General features: G+C 36.9%; 1 protein-coding gene across 1 annotated transcript in view; it reads right to left on the bottom strand.

Moving 5' to 3' along the window:
• ASPH (aspartate beta-hydroxylase) overlaps nt 1-19,076 on the bottom strand; it is a 112,915-nt gene that overhangs the window by 58,641 nt on the left and 35,198 nt on the right. The window contains exons 12-16 of the mRNA XM_009995541.1: nt 18,559-18,603; nt 18,396-18,437; nt 16,930-16,980; nt 15,915-15,959; nt 3,631-3,672 (exon numbers count right to left, since the gene is read on the bottom strand). Coding sequence (XP_009993843.1) covers nt 3,631-3,672; nt 15,915-15,959; nt 16,930-16,980; nt 18,396-18,437; nt 18,559-18,603 — 225 coding nt within the window. The remainder of the gene's footprint in view (nt 1-3,630; nt 3,673-15,914; nt 15,960-16,929; nt 16,981-18,395; nt 18,438-18,558; nt 18,604-19,076) is intronic.

A 19,076-nucleotide genomic window follows, 5' to 3' on the forward strand; every position in this document is an offset into this window, starting at 1 on the left:
ATGAGACAAGTCATCTCGCCCTACAGCAAAAACATACGTTCAGCCAGAAGAAGAGTACTTTAGCCTCCACAGGTTGTACAGAATCACAGGGGTTGGAAGGGACCTCGAAAGATCATCCAGTCCAACCCCCCGTGTCAGACCAGGATCACCTAGAGCACATCACACAGGAACGTGTCCAGGCGGGTTTTGAATGTCTCCAGTGAAGGAGACTCCACAACCTCTCTGGGGACTCCACAACCTCTCTGGGCAGCCTGTTCCAGTGCTCTGTCACTCTCACAGTAAAGTTTTTTCTGATATTTACATGGAACCTCCTATGCTCCAGTTTGCATCCATTGCCCCTTGTCCTATGAAAAAAGCCTGGCTCCATCCACATACCATGCAATCCTACATACCACGTTCAAAGGCAAATACTTGAAGTAAACTGAGCTGAATGTTGACCCTGTTATCAGAATGACAATTGCAGGGCCACTCGTGGAATGTATCCTAAGCCTAGCATATGCATACCTCTATCCCTGATGCAACATAAGTCTCCTCCAACCAAAGTACATTCATTAAATGTTTAATCAGTTTTGAAAATTATTATTGTAATTACCTATGCTAATGTCCAGGATATGAAACACATTCATTGCAGAAAGCTGTTGCTCCAGTTTTTATATCTCTTCTTCACAAATATAAGTGTTCAATACACGGCAATATTAGCCAAAATAGAAAAATGAAGCTCATTACTTAAATTTTGTTAGTCTGTGTGATCACAACTAAAATCACCTCATATGGAAAGATGTCTTATGGGTGTAGTATATATGCCCTGGATCACACTATCTGTGAAACATTTTAAAGAATTATTTCTCAGATTCACCTAAAAAATCCATCCCACTTAAATTACTTGTGTAAGCATAAAGTCTGATCACGTTCTTGTGGAGAAGACAAAAAAATCCCAATTAAATATAACAGAGAAAACTTGAAGAAACAGTACACTGCAAACAAGTTTAGTTTACTTTCTGTTTCTTTAGAGGAGTTTCCAGAGCAGTTAATGTTAATACAGAAAACGCTTCAATGAGACTTTTAATAATCTTAATGAATTATGACTAAGAAATGAAATTTACAGAATTTTGGATACATTTTGGTAACAAAGTTCTATGAAGACTGTAGCAGTCAAAAATTGTAATGTTGTAAGATCTGCTCAAAGCCATAAATAATTTCTGCAGAGAAAGCTTTTTGGAGCCTGCATGTCCAAATATCAATAAACAAATGCAGACTTTCACATAGGTCTCTATGCACTGCATTTAGGCAATCCCTAAATACAAACCGAACACGAATTTTCAAATTCCCAAATTCTTAGATTCTCAGTTTTGCACATATACCAGACAGCCACAGTACAGTATTTTTAAAAATACATCTTGTGGAGAGTCCTAAAGGGGTTAAGCTAGTAGAACTTGCTACATCTGTCATCCCCTTATTGCTGCATCTTACTTAGGGTAACTGAAAATAAACCAATTTGATGGTGTTTTAAAACACCTTCTATGACTAGGCAATCTATAGGTTGGACAGATTCATAGAAAATTAAAACTTCAACAGTTCAAACTATGAAAACTTAAATGGTTTAATAAAATTTAACTTGTATGAAAACCATAAAAGTAGTTTAGCTATAAACAAATTTCATAAAGAATGCAGGGATGTTTTTCCCTGTACAATGCAAAATTTTATCAATTTAGCCTGGAAAACAAAGCCAGCCCTTTTTCCCCACTTACAGAAATCCTGTAATCTGCAATGCCAGGACTTTGTAGAAGCATTTCCTTAGTTGCTCAGTGTTTGAAAAGAAACAAAACCACTAAACACTTTGGGCGCAGAGGGAAAGTGACTCCACCTTGTCATACTTTCAAGTCATGAAGTTGCCTTACAAGTTCTGATAAGTAACATTGCATAACAGTAAAACTGTGCATTTTCATTTTCTTACACAAGCTAGTATTTTTACCTACAAATGCTTTAAACCCATACTGGATAGCTATTTTTAGTCTAGTGTTCAAAAAGGTCAATAGAATCAGCACATAATGGTGGTGGGTTTTTTTTTTTCTATTAGCAAGTATGTAAGCCCAGCACAGTAAGGCATTTCCTCCCAAATCTACCATTTTATAAATGCAAATGTCAATATAATTGCCTTGCTTTTGAAGTAAACTAGCTAATGGCATACTTACTTTCTAAATATAATGCTAATATAATATATATTTGTCTAATAAAATTAGACAAATTTAGCTTAAAGTTTGCCAGTCTTAGAAACTTATACTTAAAATGCAAATATACAAAACCCAAACCAATATCATAGAAGTAGCATTGCTAACTACTCTAATATAAAGGAACAGACACAGAAAGAAACTGAATGCAAAAGAAGCAGTAGCTAGCAGCAGAATCAATTAATTCCTTTTCCTCCACCTAGTGCAGTGATGGAGCTACTCATAGCAGGAACTACCCTGTAAACCATACCCGAGTAAAAAGGATGGAGGCACAGACTCTAAGGCTTTCATTTGTAGTTAGAGACAGATAGAAAACTTCATCACAATAAAGGAGGGCGTAGAAGCTTCATAAGGTGACAGGGAATGTATGGGGCCAACATCAATGTCAGTGTTCTTCAAAATGCTCTTAGAACCTCAGTTCCTCTCAGAGTCATAGAATGGTTTGGATTGGAAGGGACCTTAAAGACCACATAGGTCCAAGGCACCTGCCATGGGCAGGGACACCTCTCACTAGGCCAGGTACTCAAAAACCCATCCAACTTGGCCTTGAACATTTCCAGGGAGAAGGCATCAACTACTTTGAGCCACCTGTTCCAGCCTCTCACCACCCTCATAGGAAAGTATTCCTTCCTAATATCAAATCTTAACCTACTCTCTTTCAGCTTAAAACCATTAGCCTTCACCCTATCAGTACAAACCCTTGTAAAAACTCCCTCCCCAGCTTCCCTATAGGCCCTGCCTTCAGATACTGAAAGACCACTATAAGGTGTCCCTGGAGCCTTCCATTCTTCAGGCTGTACAACCCCAAACCTCTCAGCCTGTCTTCATAGCAGAGGTGCTCCATCACTCAGCCCATCTTTGTGGCCCTCCTCTGGACTCAGATGATGTCGTTCGTTTTCCATCAAACTTAACTCTGCATATTCCCACCTAGCCTAAGCCAGAAAGAAACCCTTTCTGGCTGATGAAGACTGATTTTAGGGCCAACTGTCTCCCCAAACTCATCACAGCAGTCAGCACTGAACCCAGCTTTTGGGGCCAGGCTGCCTGGGTTGGTTCTCACTCACAGATGCCGTAGAAACCTGGTGAAGCTGTAACCTCTGTGACATCCAGAGACCTAAACTAGGGGTACAACAGTGAATATTTTACTCCCTGAAACAGCAGAAGTTTTAACAGCAGCCTGTGATCACTCTGGAGAGGAATACACTGATGTTAGCTTTGGAAATGACTGTGCATCTGCTTTTTTATAAGCAGATGCATTCTTGGTGTTTATTAAACTCCACTTTATCTATATAGGATGTACAGGAGCTAAAAGCTTCACTGCTGTTTAATCTGATTTAAATTAGTCCTCCCAGACAGCATGCTTTTGAATCTCAGAAGAACAGAATGTCACTTTCAGACTTACCTTTCTCTGTTTTGTCTTGTTCAGTTTCTTTTCCACTTTTCCCTAGAATATTAAAAATATAATTTAATTGAAATAAACCCATTTTAACAGTTTATGATAAGAAAGAGGTAGAAGAAAATTCTATGTTATACTAAGAATGTAATTCAGCCAACAGGACTTTTTTTTTTTTCATTTTCATTTATTAAAGTAACCATTGAGTAACAACTGACCTATATAGTTGCATACAGTTCTTTCTCTGAAGATGCTTCAAATAATACATTATTGCTTCTGTCATAAAATATTTCATAAACTTTCCCCTTCAGATATTTGCTAAATTTTTGGTGATACACACAGTGCAGGCTATTTTGCAAGAAAGAAACCTGTTCACCAATTAAAAACCCCATGGGATCACTAGCTTAATATTTATATTTGATTAACGTTTCAAAACCATGAGAATCAGTTGGAAAACTAAGTCTCATTTTCAGAAGTGACTTGGGCACTCGTCTATGTGTGTATCCTGAAGGTGGTTCTTACAGAGATAGGCTTGTCCTCTCTTTCTCCTCTCTAAACATGTTTCTATCCTGTCCTAATCTGTAATATTTAAAACATCTTGCCTTACAATTCTAACATTTTTATTCTGTTCCCAGTTTTATCCCAATAATTCCCAATAATTTTAATATTTCCTCCCAAAATAGAGAATACTAAAAAGGTCAGATGGCTTTTTAGTTAGTTTTTTTCCGTTCTAACATGTTTTTTAATTCTGAGGTATTCTTATATTTAGAAAAAGAAAAATTTTTAAATTAATAAATCGATTAGACACCTGGTCAGAATGCCCCATCTTCACAGTTTTTTTAAACTGACAGCTCAGAACCATTATATTGGTAACAAAACACACCACATAAAAACGTGTTTTTCAACATGTCTTTTTTTCATTGAGAAACTGGGTTATGTGCAACACATGAAATAAAATTATTTTACATTCCAATTTCACCCTTTGCTACAAGCTGATAACTGCTACTACTGAATGTATAGACAGTACAGCTTTGATTGTTATATTCAGTACAAGGTAGAATGAGTATTAATTTATTACTATATGGTAAACGAATATGCTCACACTGAAAGTTAGTCACATCTTCAGTTACATCATAAAACACAGATTGTCAATTACATTGAAAGAAACTACAAAAAGATCTATAGAGTCATACTATGTGATAACTTGGAAAAGGAATACTACTATAACAGTACATTAATGAAATTGTTTTTCAGTACTTGCTAACATACTTGGTTTTTATTTTTATGCATACCACACAATAAAATGGTCACATCCAACCATATGTCATCAGAAACACTGCATTTTTAAAAGAGCAGTAACACAGCTCCAAATGAGACACTGAATAGTTTATATACACATACTTCTACTATTTTTTTCTCAATTCAAAGCATATAAACAACTCATTAAGGATAGCAAACCATGATATAGCATGCTACCCAGACATTCAATTTGCCCTGTATCTTTTCCCTTATCAGAAACACTGATATTCTCACCTGACCTCTTCTAATACCCTCTAGGTCACTCAGCAACCCCTTTCCACCCATCCTGGGCATTCATGTTATCTCTGTAACTTCTTTTCTAGCAGAGAAAGAACTAGGTATGAGCTCATCACTCTAAAGCTTGTCCATAGCTTCCATTTCTTGTCCAGTTTCACATTTCTCTATTACTGCATCTCATGCAGTGTATAATCTACATTCCTCTATACCAATTTCTATACTAGGATCAATTCTTCAAACTCTCTCACAGTCTTGTTTCAACCTGTTGTCTGCTAAATTAGCTGCCACTGATTTAACCAAAGGCTCTTCAATGATCTTCAAACACTCCAGCTTCTCCTTCTAGGTAGCTGCTTTTGAAATTCATCATAATTTGATCTTGTTAGCTCTAAAGATCTTGTTTCTCTCAGCTCTCACTATACATAAGTAAGAATTCACTTCAGTATCATATTCAGCACATACTGCTTTGTTCCCTTCATGCTAATCCCCAGCTTACTTTGATGGTGCAAATGGTTTTAATTATGCTATTTCTGATAATGGTTTAAAAACGTGCTGTCTCAAAGACAGGGATATGATAGTAAATCTTGAGACTATTTTGTCATCAACTTAACTAACCATAGCTCAGCAAAAAAAAAAAAAAATTAATAAAAAATTCTTAGCTCTTTAAACCAATGTCATCCTTTACTCCATTTTACTGTTTCCAACAAAACAAATCCAGATCAAAAGGATAGAAAAAACCTGGTTTAACCAATCTCTGCAGAATTCATAAAAAATTCTTAGCTCTTTAAACCAATGTCATCCTTTACTCCATTTTACTGTTTCCAACAAAACAAATCCAGATCAAAAGGATAGAAAAAACCTGGTTTAACCAATCTCTGCAGGCCAAGACTGCTATCACCATGTAGCGTAGGCACCAAGTATTCCTAATAAGGTTTCTAGTATCCAGAATGAAATTACTTTTCATATTACAACATGTCTAAATGTTTGTGAGTGCATCACAATGATCCAAGTCACAACTAAAATTGTATTTCAGATCTTGTAAATTTTACTTTAATCGAAATTAACACTATAAACATATACTACAATTTGTTATTAACAGACATAATTTTTGAAACACAAAATTTACAGTGAGATTCAGCAAAACCATGACATTTTTCAGTATCTTTCCTATATCCAATCTTATCAATTTACTTCTTAGGAAGTGTCATGATACGTTTTCAATTACTCAGAATGTGAAAGAGTCACTTAAAATTGCAGTACATTTCAAATATTAAAATAAAAAATTGTTATCTTGCTCATCTTTAAATTTTGCTTTCCTTACTGGTATTTCTTCCTGTGATTTCCAAAAAGCAACTGAATCCAATATTTCATAGATTCATTGAGATCTAGCAAGAAGCAATGTAGCAATGTGAAAATATAAGGAAAGGTGTAATCTTTGGACTTTGTCTTAAACCTTTATTTGGTGAAATTTCCTCATGAAAATATAGAGATGTCTGAAAACCAAAAATGTCAAGGAAGATTTTTTAATAGGGAATACACAGACACAACATACTCGCCAGGTTTCTGATGTGAACTATGGACAATAACCTAGAATATTTCTTTATGAAAGGCAGATATCACACTCCCCTCACACATTTGTATTTGTTGGAGTGATATCTCATACATTAAGTAGGAATTAGAAAATAGTAATAATGGGCAAAATTCAGGCCAAACTGGTTGCAGAATAGCTTAAACCCCAGATGAAGCAACACAATTATAGAAGACACAGACCTTGCAGTAGTTCCCATTTCCTTCACAATAACACCACCCAGAAATAAAAATTACTTCTACTTGCTATATTTCTTCTTCCTTGTAAACAGTACTTTCAAATACATTTTGAATGTTTGCAAGTACTGGCTGAAGCAAATATTTATCCTCATAGTTAATATCTACCACATTTTGGAAAAAAATAATGACACTAGAAAGACAAAGATATTGTTTTGTGTTTTATTGCAGCCAAACATTAAAACAGATTAAATATACATATTTTAATAGTCTGCTTGACCTTGCTCAGCTTGGCATATTTTTGTAAACATGAAGCACGTAAAATCACATACCCAGTTACAAAATACTTAAAATTTGATCACAGCATAATATACTCTCACAGTCCCATAATTCTACAAATAGGCTGCCACTGAAATATAAAAAGTCCTCCATTCACCATTCTAAAATTATTCTCAAGCTTCCTCACAAAATATGGCTTTGTAAAAATTATTGCTTTGCAATTCACAATCACAGGTAATTTTGCTAGAATATCCCATCCCAAACCACATCACAGTCTAAAAGTATTATTGCTTTCCTGAAAAGTCTAAAGAAATCACTTTGGGACATGGGTGCTTGCTGATCAGATGTAACACTCACTTGGATGGAGTCTTCCTGAAATCCCAGACACAAAAAGGCAATACATTATGCCTTTTTCACTGTAAATGTAAGCAGCTGAAAACCTGACTTCAAAACAGTGTTGCAAAAATTTAAAACCTCCCTTCCAAACAAAAGGCAACCACTTTTAGGGTTACCAAACTGATCTTTCTTCTTAAAAATTCATCTTACTTTATTTCTTCTAAGCTCTCATATCAGGCTTGGCAATTTCCTAAAATCACAGCAATTATTCCTGAGCCAAAAAGGAATACATGCAAAATGTCAAAGAATTAAGTATGTGTTCATAATTGTGGAACAGCAGCACAGAACAGGTAAAAAGTACACCTGTTATATTGGAATTCTAAATTACTTCAAGTCTAAATTTCAGACGTACCATTTACAAGAGCATTTGTGATTGTAGGTCTTCAATATTGTTATCCTATTTTTCTTAAGGTTGACTTTCCAAAGCTTTTTAAAATAAAATTTAAATGTCAAGTTTTTATGCAAATTTGACTTTAAAATAATTCACTGAATATTTAGCTGACTAATTATCCAGCTTTGAGATCATTATATTGGTAAGCAAACCAGAATTATACTGCATTCAACCTGATTTCAGCAACTCAGTTTTGTTGCAATCTACACTGACTCCCTGTCAGGCTATTACGTAATTTCTAGACATTTTAGCTTTAAAATTCAAATGTGCACAAATAGTAAGTTCTAATTCACACACAAGGGTTTCTGGAAAAAGTAAATTAGTAATCTGCCCTTTTACAAGTATGAATTAAACATACACATTTTGTATCTTGTTAAACTATTTTAAAAATCATCTGAAATTCATGTAGCGTAACTGTTGACATAACATCAGTGCAAAGAGATTTAAGTCAAACTTCACAGAATAGTGTGTGCCTGATTAGTGTTTTCAGTAAAATGCAGTTAGGCTGTATGCTATATCAGCAGTTATAAAACATAAAAAAAATTCATAATACTATACCTTTCATTTGACCAAACTGCTCTGTACATACTGTATGAATCCACAAAAAAGATATATATTAAAATCTGAAAAAATGTACTTGCTGCTACATTATAAATAGAATACTAACAATTGCTTGAACAGCACATATGAAATGCAGCTTGAAGTTGCAACTCTGTCACAAACACAGAAGAAAAATAATGAATTCACTAAACTTGACCAAGAAAAAAAACCAACCAAAAACAGACAGGAATGTAAACTAAATATCCAAGTGTTAAAAAAGCATACTAAAATGACAGTTGGCTATGAACCCATTTACAATATCTTAGTGTTCATTCCCCAAACCCTGAACTGCTTGGTAATTACATTGTAAGATCTATTACAACCATCTGCTCCCCTTTTGTAGCGTATGGTTAGGGCTGGTCCTCCTGATGTAGGGACTTTTCTTTTGAAGCTTTAAGTATCTGAAAAAATAAGGGGAAATCTCTATTAAAGGACCAACCAAAACACAACTCTGAAACAACAACAAAAAAAATCTTAAACGCTAAAAATGCAACTTTGTATTTGAGAGAGCTATCATTTCTAGGAGCTATCATAATGAATATACACAAAGTTGCTGTATAAGATGGGAAATGTAAACTTCTAAATACCTAGGCATTAATTTTTTTCTCAGCTTATGGCACTTCATTTATCTTGTATAGGAAATCTAGGCCATGTCACAAATATATGAAAACAATTTTTTTTTTAATTTTTTTTTTTTTCTTTCTTTTTACTAAAGGCAAGGAAACTTATAATTAGAAAAAAGGAGCCAGGGAATTAGGAAGGATCAATGTTGTAAAGTTGAAACTTCTCTATACATAAGGGATTCCAGCAGTTGGTAGAATAGATGTAGGGTTATAAAAATGTCAAGGATGAAAAGATGAACTGGGGAAGGGAAACAAACTTCCGATACTTTAAATCTGAACATCAACAAGAGGGATCAAAATCTAAATACAGAAAGTAAAGGTATCACAAAAATTGTACTGTCTTCCTTAAAATTTCTCGAGAAGTATCATGCTGTCACAACCTCTACAATTTATGTGCCAGTATAACACAGGATTAGGCAAAAACCCTGAATTGGTAATATTCAAGCTGGCCTATCATACCATGCAAGGCATTAGTTTACAAAAATATAGACTATAACTGCATTTAAAATAGTCTACTACTGGAAAATATTGGTAATAGTTTTAGGAGTAAATGTAGAGAATTGGAAAACAGTACCTACAGATACCTAAGGATCCAGTTACCTAGTATTATGCTTTTTAGTGATACACCCTGAAGTCAGCAAAGAACTTTTGACTCATACTCCAGCATATTCAAATCTCACACCCATCTCTTCCCTGGCATTGTGAAAATGTTCCTCACAGCTGTGTTCTTCCTCTGAAGTATCTCCTGTTTATTTTTTTTTCCCCAAAAACAAGTAAATTCACAGAATCTTCCTGGTTGGAAAAGACCTTTAAGATCATCAAGTCCAACCATAACTTAACTCTACCAATTCCAGTGCTTAAACCATGCCCCCTAAGCACCATGTCTACTCAGCTTTTAAATACCTCAAGGGACGGTGATTCAACCACATCCCAAGGCAGCCTATTTCAGTGGTTAATTACCATTTCAGTGAAGAAGTTTCTTCTAATACCCAATTTAAACCTCACCCTGGCACAACTTCAGGCCATTTCCTCTTGTTCTATTGCTGGGAGACAAGATGAATCCCCATCTCACTAAAACCTCCTCTCAAGTAGTTGTAGAGAGAGGTAAGGTCACCCTTCAGCCTCCTTTTCTCCAGGCTAAACAAACCCAGTTCCTTCAGCCAATCCTCATAAGACTTGTTGTCCACTGGCTTCGTTGATCTCTGGACACACTCCAGCACCTCAATATCCTTCCTGTAGTGAGGGGCCCAGAACTGAACACAGTACTTTAGGTGAGGCCTCACCAGTGCCAAGTACAGGGGCACAATCACATCCTTTCTCCTGCTGGCCACACCATTCCTGATACAAGCCAGGATGCCATTGTCCTTCTTGGCCATCTGGGCACACTGCTGGCTCATGTTCATCTGGCTTTCAACCAACGCTCCCAGGTCCTTTTCCACTGGGCATCTTTCCAGCCACTCTTCCCGAGCCTGTAACATTGCAAATTCCTACTACTCCTAACCTGGTACAAACTGGTGCCACCACACTTTAAATGAAGTTGTATGAATTTATACTACTTAATACTCTATAGTGACATTTCTGAGTATCTTAAACACTGCCTGAAGTTATGCTTATTACATAAATAGATACATTTTTCATACAGGTAAAGAGTGCATATATATATATATAAAGGTGTTCATCATTCAGAAGAGAGTTCTTGACTGTCTCTAGTAAATGAACTTTAATATTAATTATTGCTGAAATAACAGGAAATACTAGCTTCAAATACTTGATTAAATGCAATCACATGAACAAAGAACAGGCTTTGGGCAACAAAAATCTTCCATACTGAATACTCCATCCCAAATAACCACAGAATCATAGAATCATTAAGGTTGGAATGGACCTTAAAGATCATCAAGTTCCAACCCCCCTGCCACAAGCAGGGAACCCTACCACTAGACCAGGTCGCATAAAACCTCATCCAACCTGGCCTTAAAAACCTCCAGAGATGGGCATCAACAACCTCTCTGGGCAATCCATTCCAGTTCCTCACCACCCTTATAGTGAAGAACTTCCTCCTAGTATTTAACTTAAATAACCCTCTCTCAGTTTAAAACCATTACCCCTTGTCCTATCACTATCTTCTCTGATGAAAAGCTCCTCCCCAGCTTTCCAGTAGCCCCTTCAAGTACTGGAAGGCTACTATAAGGTCTCCCTGGAGCCTTCTCTTCTCTAGGCTGAACAGGCCCAACTCTCTCAGCCTGTCTTCATAGCAGAGGTGCTCCAGCCCTCTGATAATCTTTTTGGCCCTTCTCTGGACCCTCTCCAACAGGTCTATATCTTTCTTGTGCTGAGGGCACCAGAACTGTACCCAGTATTCCAGGTAGGGTCTCACCAGAGCAGAGCAGAGGGGCAGAATCACCTCTCTGGCCCTGCTGGCCACACTTCTTTTGATGCAGCCCAGGATGCAGTTGCTCTCTGGACTCCAGCACACACTGGTGGCTCATGTGGAGCTTCTCATCTACTACCACCCCCAAGTCCTTCTCCTCAGAACTGGTCTCCAGCCATTCTTCCCCAGCCTTTATTTGTGCCTGGGGTTGTTCCGACCAGGTGCACGACCCTGTACTTGGCCTTGCGGAACTTCTCCTTAGTTGTTCTTTTCTCCCCAGCATACCTATAGAAGCTTTTCTTATTGTTCTTAACATCCCTGGCAAGATTTAATTCTAGCAGGCATTTGGCTTTCCTAACCTGATCCCTAGCTGCTTGGACAACCTCTCTGTAATCCTCCCAGGATACCTGCCCTAGCTTCCACCCCCTGTGCACTTCCTTCTTAAGTCTGAGCTTTTCTAGGAGCTGCTTGCTCATCCATGCCGCCCTCCTGGAGTTTCTACTTGACTTCCTCTTAGTTGGGATGCAATGCACTTGGGCCTGGAGAAGGTGATCCTTAAATATCAGCCAGCTTTCATGGGCCTCTCTACCCTCCAGGCTGTTATCCCAAGACACTCTCTTGAGCAGATCCCTAAAGAGGCTGAAATCTGCCCTTCTGAAGTCAAGGGTAGTAAGCTTGCTGTGAACCCTCCTTGCTGCCCTAAGGATTTTGAACTCCACAATTTCATGGTCACTACAACTAAGGCTGCCCTTAAGCTTAATGTCCCTCACCAGCCCTTCCTTGTTGGTGAGGACAAGATCCAGCATAGCACCTCTCCTTGTTGGTTCCTCGATTACTTGGAAAAGGAATTATCACCCATGCACTCTAGAAACCTCCTGGATTGTTTGTGTTCGCAGAGCATATATCAAGTATAAGGGAAATCTCTGGTAAATATGAATTTAACACACTTCAGAGGAAAAGAATAATGTTGCCTTCAAACTGAAATATTCATGTCCTGATAAAAGGCAGACAAACGTACTTAATAGTAGGAATAAATAACATTTAATAGTAATAAAACTCTTATTCCTAGACAGTAGTTTACTTCTGTACTCTCTTTTTTCAGTTTTCAAAGACGCTATCTGAATTCTACTTTATGTGGTGAAAAAATAAGCTTTTTAGAAAAACTGATAAGCAATGATTCTTCTGCTGTCAAAGGGCTTTCCACATAACCACACAAATTACCAAATACACTTGAGTATGTTGGTACACTGCGGCAAATTCTGCCCTGATCAATTTATTTTCATTTTCTACTTCCTAAATAAACAATCAAGTACATAATCTAATAGTTACTTGTGTTTTTAATAACTGAATGAATAGGCTTTGATTGATCCTCTCACTTTTTCCCACAAAGGAAAAAAAAGTATTCAATCCTTCCAGTGCTACTATTAAAATCTATTTCCACAAGATATACCAGAACAGAGCCAAGACCAATCTCATGCTTTAAAAAAATGTATAGCACTAGTTTTGAAAACAACTGAAGGTAAAAATATATATTTATCTATAAAACCTTTTGAAACTATCAGAAATACATACCCTTTCAGAGTAAAACAAGTTATTTTTTATCCTCATGGTGTCTGAAAACAGTAATGACTCTCTTTGTATAACAATACAATAAAAGGAGAGTGGACAATTAGGTTCAACTCAACCACCTAATCTGAAAGTCCATCTTCAATTAAAGGAGTGACTGTCCTTTTTCACTCGGCACAGGTGACACAAACACTCACCTCAAAATACACCTCAAATACTGTATTCAGTTTTGGGCACCTCACTTCAGTTAAGACATAGAGGTGCTGGAGCATGTTCAAAGGGCAATGAAGCTGGTGAAAGCCTAGAGAACAGGTCATAGTCTGGAGAAAAGGAGGCTAGGAGGAGACCTTAATGCTCTCTACAACTACCTGAAAGGAGGTTGTAGGGAGGTGGGGGTTGGTCTCTTCTCCCAAGTAACAAGTGACAGGACAAGAGGAAATAGCCTTAAGTTGTGATAGGGTAAGTTTTTATTGGATATTAAGAAAAAATGTCTTCACCAAAAGGGTAGTCAGGCACTAGAACAGACTGCCCAGGGAAATGACTGAGTCACCATTCCTGAAGGTATTTAAAAGCTGTGTAAGATGTGGTGTTTACGGACATGGTTTAGGGGTGGACTTGGCAGTGCTAGTTTAATGGTTGGACTTGATGATCTTAAGGACTTTTTCCAACCTAAACTATTCTATCACTCTTCCTCTGCCCGTGGATTAGTTTTATTCCTTCAGGAAGCACTGTTTCTGAGCTGGTGATTTCCTTGCCTTTTTAGCACCCACCATGCCAGTTCCTCTATTGAGAAGGAGTAAGTGGCAATCACAGGTAGTGTGTTATGATATTCTGGAAATTACTGTAAGTCCTATGCTACAACTCATAAGCAAAATCAATAACTCAATACTACAGAATCACTGCAGTACCATGCCAGGATAGTCCCAAGTGAAATACTCCCTGCAAGGAGCATGGGCATGATGAGCAGAGTACTGGAACACTGGACCAGGCTACCCAGGGAAGTGGCTGAGTCACCATCCCTGGAGGTATTTAGAAGATGTGTAGATGCCACACTTATGGACATGGTTTTGTGGTTGATTAGGCAGTGTTAGGTTAATGATTAGACTTGATTTTAAGGGTCTTCTCCAACCTAAATCATTCTATGATTCTACATGGAATATTTAGAAAGCCATCCACTACTGTACAATACACAGAAGATACTTCTTTTGTGAAGGTAGGAAATTAATTTATTTACTGCTGCAAAACTGAACCATAAATTACAGCACAAAAAGTGACAGAACTACGTTCCACAAAACCAAAAATTAAATATTTCAATTTGATACTGAGATTCTGACTTTAGGTTTAAAATAGTATACATAAGTCAAGAACTCATCTCAATATCTTCATATCAATACAACTGACACCATGGAATTATCTACTGTTGAAATTTTGTAATAGTCCTATAAGGGCCTTTTTGTTATTTTAACTTTAAGCAGCAACATTTTCTGAGAGAATACATCTTTTCCTGGTCTACATTTCCAATCTAAAGCATAACAAACCAACAAAACACTTCCTTTGGTGAAATTCTTGCCTATGCAATCAAAGGTAACTACTGCTTGTTCCTACACTGATTATAAGCTTTGGTTAAAAATATTTCATATTCACTATGAAACAAAACATTTTTAGATAAAACATCTATTAATGAACACCTTCTGCTTCCAACATTGGAACACACCATGTGGCTGTTATAATAAACAGGTCAGAAAGACCTCACAGACAACACAGTTACATATCGATATGATACATTTCTAATCATATCAGCTAAGGTTGTGCATGTAAACTAAAACAAACTAAATCAGGCCTCCAGTCTGTACTGGGCAACCACAAAATCCTCCTGTGTTTTTTCACTTCTCTGGCTACTTTTAGCGTGCCCAAGAACCAAATACAAGTTTCTTTTCCTGCAAGGAAAAACTAAATCCCACAGAACTTCCTGGGCACCACATCACATAACAGCTTCTGCATATTGCAAAGATTAAGTAACCCAGAAAGGCACTCAGGCTAATCAGAACAAAACAGAAATACAGCTGCCTGGGCTCTTGAATTGTGGCTTCTGTGATTTACTGCCCAGAGATACTCCAAGTTTCACCCAACACAACTACAAATGTTACAAAGAACAAAATAGCAACTTGTAATACTTCATCTGCAAGAAGCAGACGAAATGTATCAATACGCAGTCTTCAAATTTAGAAGCCACATAGCCACTTCAAAAACGGTTTTGGTAAACTCTTTACTTTTAGTACTATCAGGCAACAGATTGTCTTAAAATCAGTTATGACAAGAAATATGTGATGGCATCACAAAACAGTCCTGTTTCCACATCAGTGCCCAAAGATCGTGCCACAGCTTGGCTCCTGTAGAGCTGACTGACACACAGAGAAGTGACAGCATCACCACCCATGATCAGTTGCTCTGGAAAGAAATTATGTCCATGTTTCATGACCTGAAATTTTTATATTTCCCTTTACAGGAGAAGTATCCAGTTCTATCTGAAATCATTACAAATTAAGTTGTAAATTAGAACTACTCAGTTTTATCAACACTTTCATATAACCCAGTCACTATTAATAGCATTTATTCAGTACAACACAAAAATTACTGTTTGAAAGAGAGGGAGTAACTTTAAATGATGATATCCTTTCAATCCTCTCCACAAAGTAATGTTTGCAAACTTTCCATGCAGCTACAGCTTAATTTTTTGAGGAAAAAAATCAAGCACTTAATATCAACTTACCAACTAGATCATCATTTGAATAATCCTCAGCTTGAACAGGCATTTCTGTAAGTGAAAAGTGGACAAACAATTCAAACTGGATGGTTCTGAATATTTACAAACAGCTGTATTTATTCCCTTATGCTCAAAACAGTGAACTATCAAGACTGCTCTGTAATACTAGTTTTGCAGAAGTGGGATGCAAAATTTCCTTAGCTGAATTTCTCCATGGGAAAGGTTAATACTTAAGCAGGCCAAAGAGTAAATTGTAGGATTGAAAAGTTCCAAAAATAATACCTCAAAATCCTAAAACTATGTTATCCAAAGTCCAAATCTCCCAGTTTCATGTGGTACTACAGTACCATGGACTTACAAAATATTCCCAGCTGTAACTGTGAAATATTTGACCTCAAAATTAAGTTCTTTTGAATTTCATATGTATATTTAAATGAAACGTCACATGTCAGTGAATGCTTTTACTCCTTATAGACTGAAGGTTGCACATAGCTCCCTATTCATGCACAGAGGGAGTAAGGCTTAACGGAAAATAATTTATAATAGCTAGGATGCTGGCTCTAGACAATAAGAAGGATCAAAGAGAGGGAAATACATTCTCTGCCTTGAGAAGCCCATAAATAAAGTGCTCTAACATGGGGAGACATGCCACTTTATTTTCTTACGCACACTCTCATTCCCAAGTATGCAGCACTGACTGGCTGGTGGGAAACAGAACAAAGAAATCTTCATGTTTGTATGATCTAATACAGGCATTTTTATAGATCTTAGTTTTTCTGAACTGGGAGCACTCTCAACTTCTAAAACTGAAGAGTGCTCTGTAAAAATACTAAAATATACTGTCATTAAAAAATCCAAGATGCTATATTCTGACAACACAGTTTTGTTTGTCCTTAAAAGAAAAAAAGCCACAGAAAAAGTTACAAATGTGTTTTTACTGCAACACAGAATTTTATTCTGTGATATCTGTCATTCTCTTTTTTTTTAAATAGCAAATTTATGCAAAAGATAATACACAAACCTGATTGCTCCGGTTCAGTGGACACAGCCTCTTCTGTATGCTTACTTTCTACTGTTAGAAAGAAACAAATGTTGCAAGTTACACACAGCTAATTAACAATTTTATTTTTATTCCCCACCAGCCATAGAATCAAACAAAAAACAACTTAACTTACAGAACAACGACCTAGTTGAACTTCAGAGTAGAAAAAAGGTACTGAATGTCCAAAAGTTTGGTTCCTTTCTGTTATTAACTTCCATTCTTATCGCACCCCCTCAAAAATTATTTAGCTTGCAATTGTTTGTGTGAAACAATGTTTGTTCCTCCATTTAGTTATACAAGAACAAAGTTTGCAAATAGAAACCTAAATAAATATAGCATCAAATCCTACACTGTGCTCAAACTACAGTTTAGATCACTTTACTCTAGCTGACTGAATTAATTAATCATGTTTGAAAAAAATCTTGCTTCATGATCATTTGTTCTGAGAAGTTAAAAATTTCAAATTAGATGTGACCCAGTACTCATTTTAAATTCCCTGAAAACAGCAAAACAAACAAAAATTTATTATTTTTGAGTAGTATTCTGGGAAATCAATATACTCAACTCCTCAAACTGAAGGTTTAAGTACTACATAAGAATGACATGAAGTTCAGCAAGGACAAGCGCAAGGTCCTGACCATGGATGAGGGCAATCCCCAGTATTCAGTACAGACTGGGGGGATGAATGGACTAAGAGTAGCCTTGTGGAGAAGGACCTGAGGATCCTCTGGTGGATTAAAAACTGGACATGAACCAGCAATATGTGCTCACATCCCAGAAAACCAACTATATTTTGGGCTGTATCACAAGAAGTGTGACCGGCAGGTTGCGGGATTCTGCCCCTCTGTTCCACTCTCTCAAGACCCCACCTGGACTATTGTGTCCAGTTCTGGAGGCCCCAACACAAGGCCATAGACTTGTCAGAGCAGGTCCCAAGGAGGGCCACAAAAATGATCACAGGGCTGGAGCACCCATCGTATGGGGAACGGCTGAGAGGGTTGGGGTTGTGCAGTCTGGAGAAGGCTCAGGGGAGGCCTCATTGCAGCCTTTCAGTATGTAAAAAGGGCTTATAAGAAAAATGAGACAGACCAAGGCCTGTAGCAATAGGACAAGCAGCAACGGTTTTAAAGTGAAAGCTGGTAACTTTAGATTGGACATAAGAAATGTTTTACGATGAAGGTGGTGAGACACTGGCACAGCTTTCCCAAGGAAGTTGTGGATGCCCCCTCTCAGGAACGCTTCAAGGCCAGGTTGGAAGAGGATCTGAGCAAGGTGATCTACTGAAGGATGTCCCATGGCAGGGGGGTTGGACCAGATAATCTTTAAATGTCCCTTCCAACCCAAACCATTTTATAATTAATTTTTCAATTATATTAACAAATATAAATGGAAGAAAAAATGTTTTCTTTCACAAACTATAAAAACTCATCTATAAAAAGTCATACCTGGCAGCTCTTTATCAGTATCAAAATCTTCAATAATTTCATCTATAAGAGGAAGTATAAAAATAAAGATAATATGTAATCAGCTTGTTTTTGATTGTTTGTTTGGGTTTTTTTGTTTGTTTGTTTTGCATCAGACTTCAAAATGCATATACAAAGTATGTACCTGGCTCTGTAGCTTCATTCTCCTCCTCCGGAAGGTCCTCAACAGCTGAGAAAACATTCAATTCAGATCAATATTAAAGTCAAGCCCTCAACTGATAAAATGTACATACAACGCAAAAGAACACAGCTAACCCACAGACATGTTTAACAGTGAACAGTGAACTGCTATAAACAAACAGGAACTTTAATTAATTTGAGGAAAAAACAGAAATTCTTTAATTTTCTTCCCTGTTTCACTGAAGAACTGAAGGTAAATATTTCAAAATTGTACCTCTTGAGGAAATGTTGTATAGATTAAGTGACAGTAACTTTAAAAACTAAAATTTTAAAGCCAGTCTTAATCTTTACAAGCATAATCAGAACTCCCACTTGCATCTTTTACAGCACCAACTCCAGTGATAGTAGACATACTAAAACCCAAACATTTCCCTCTCCCAAAAAATTCTAAACTTTAAAGTACAAGTCCATTTATCTGTATAAACATGCAATTCCTTGGTGATTCCTACTTTTGTTCCAGAG

This window comes from Chaetura pelagica, unplaced genomic scaffold, assembly GCF_000747805.2.
Source record: "Chaetura pelagica isolate M959 unplaced genomic scaffold, ChaPel_1.0 scaffold83, whole genome shotgun sequence".
NCBI classification, from domain to species: domain Eukaryota; kingdom Metazoa; phylum Chordata; class Aves; order Apodiformes; family Apodidae; genus Chaetura; species Chaetura pelagica.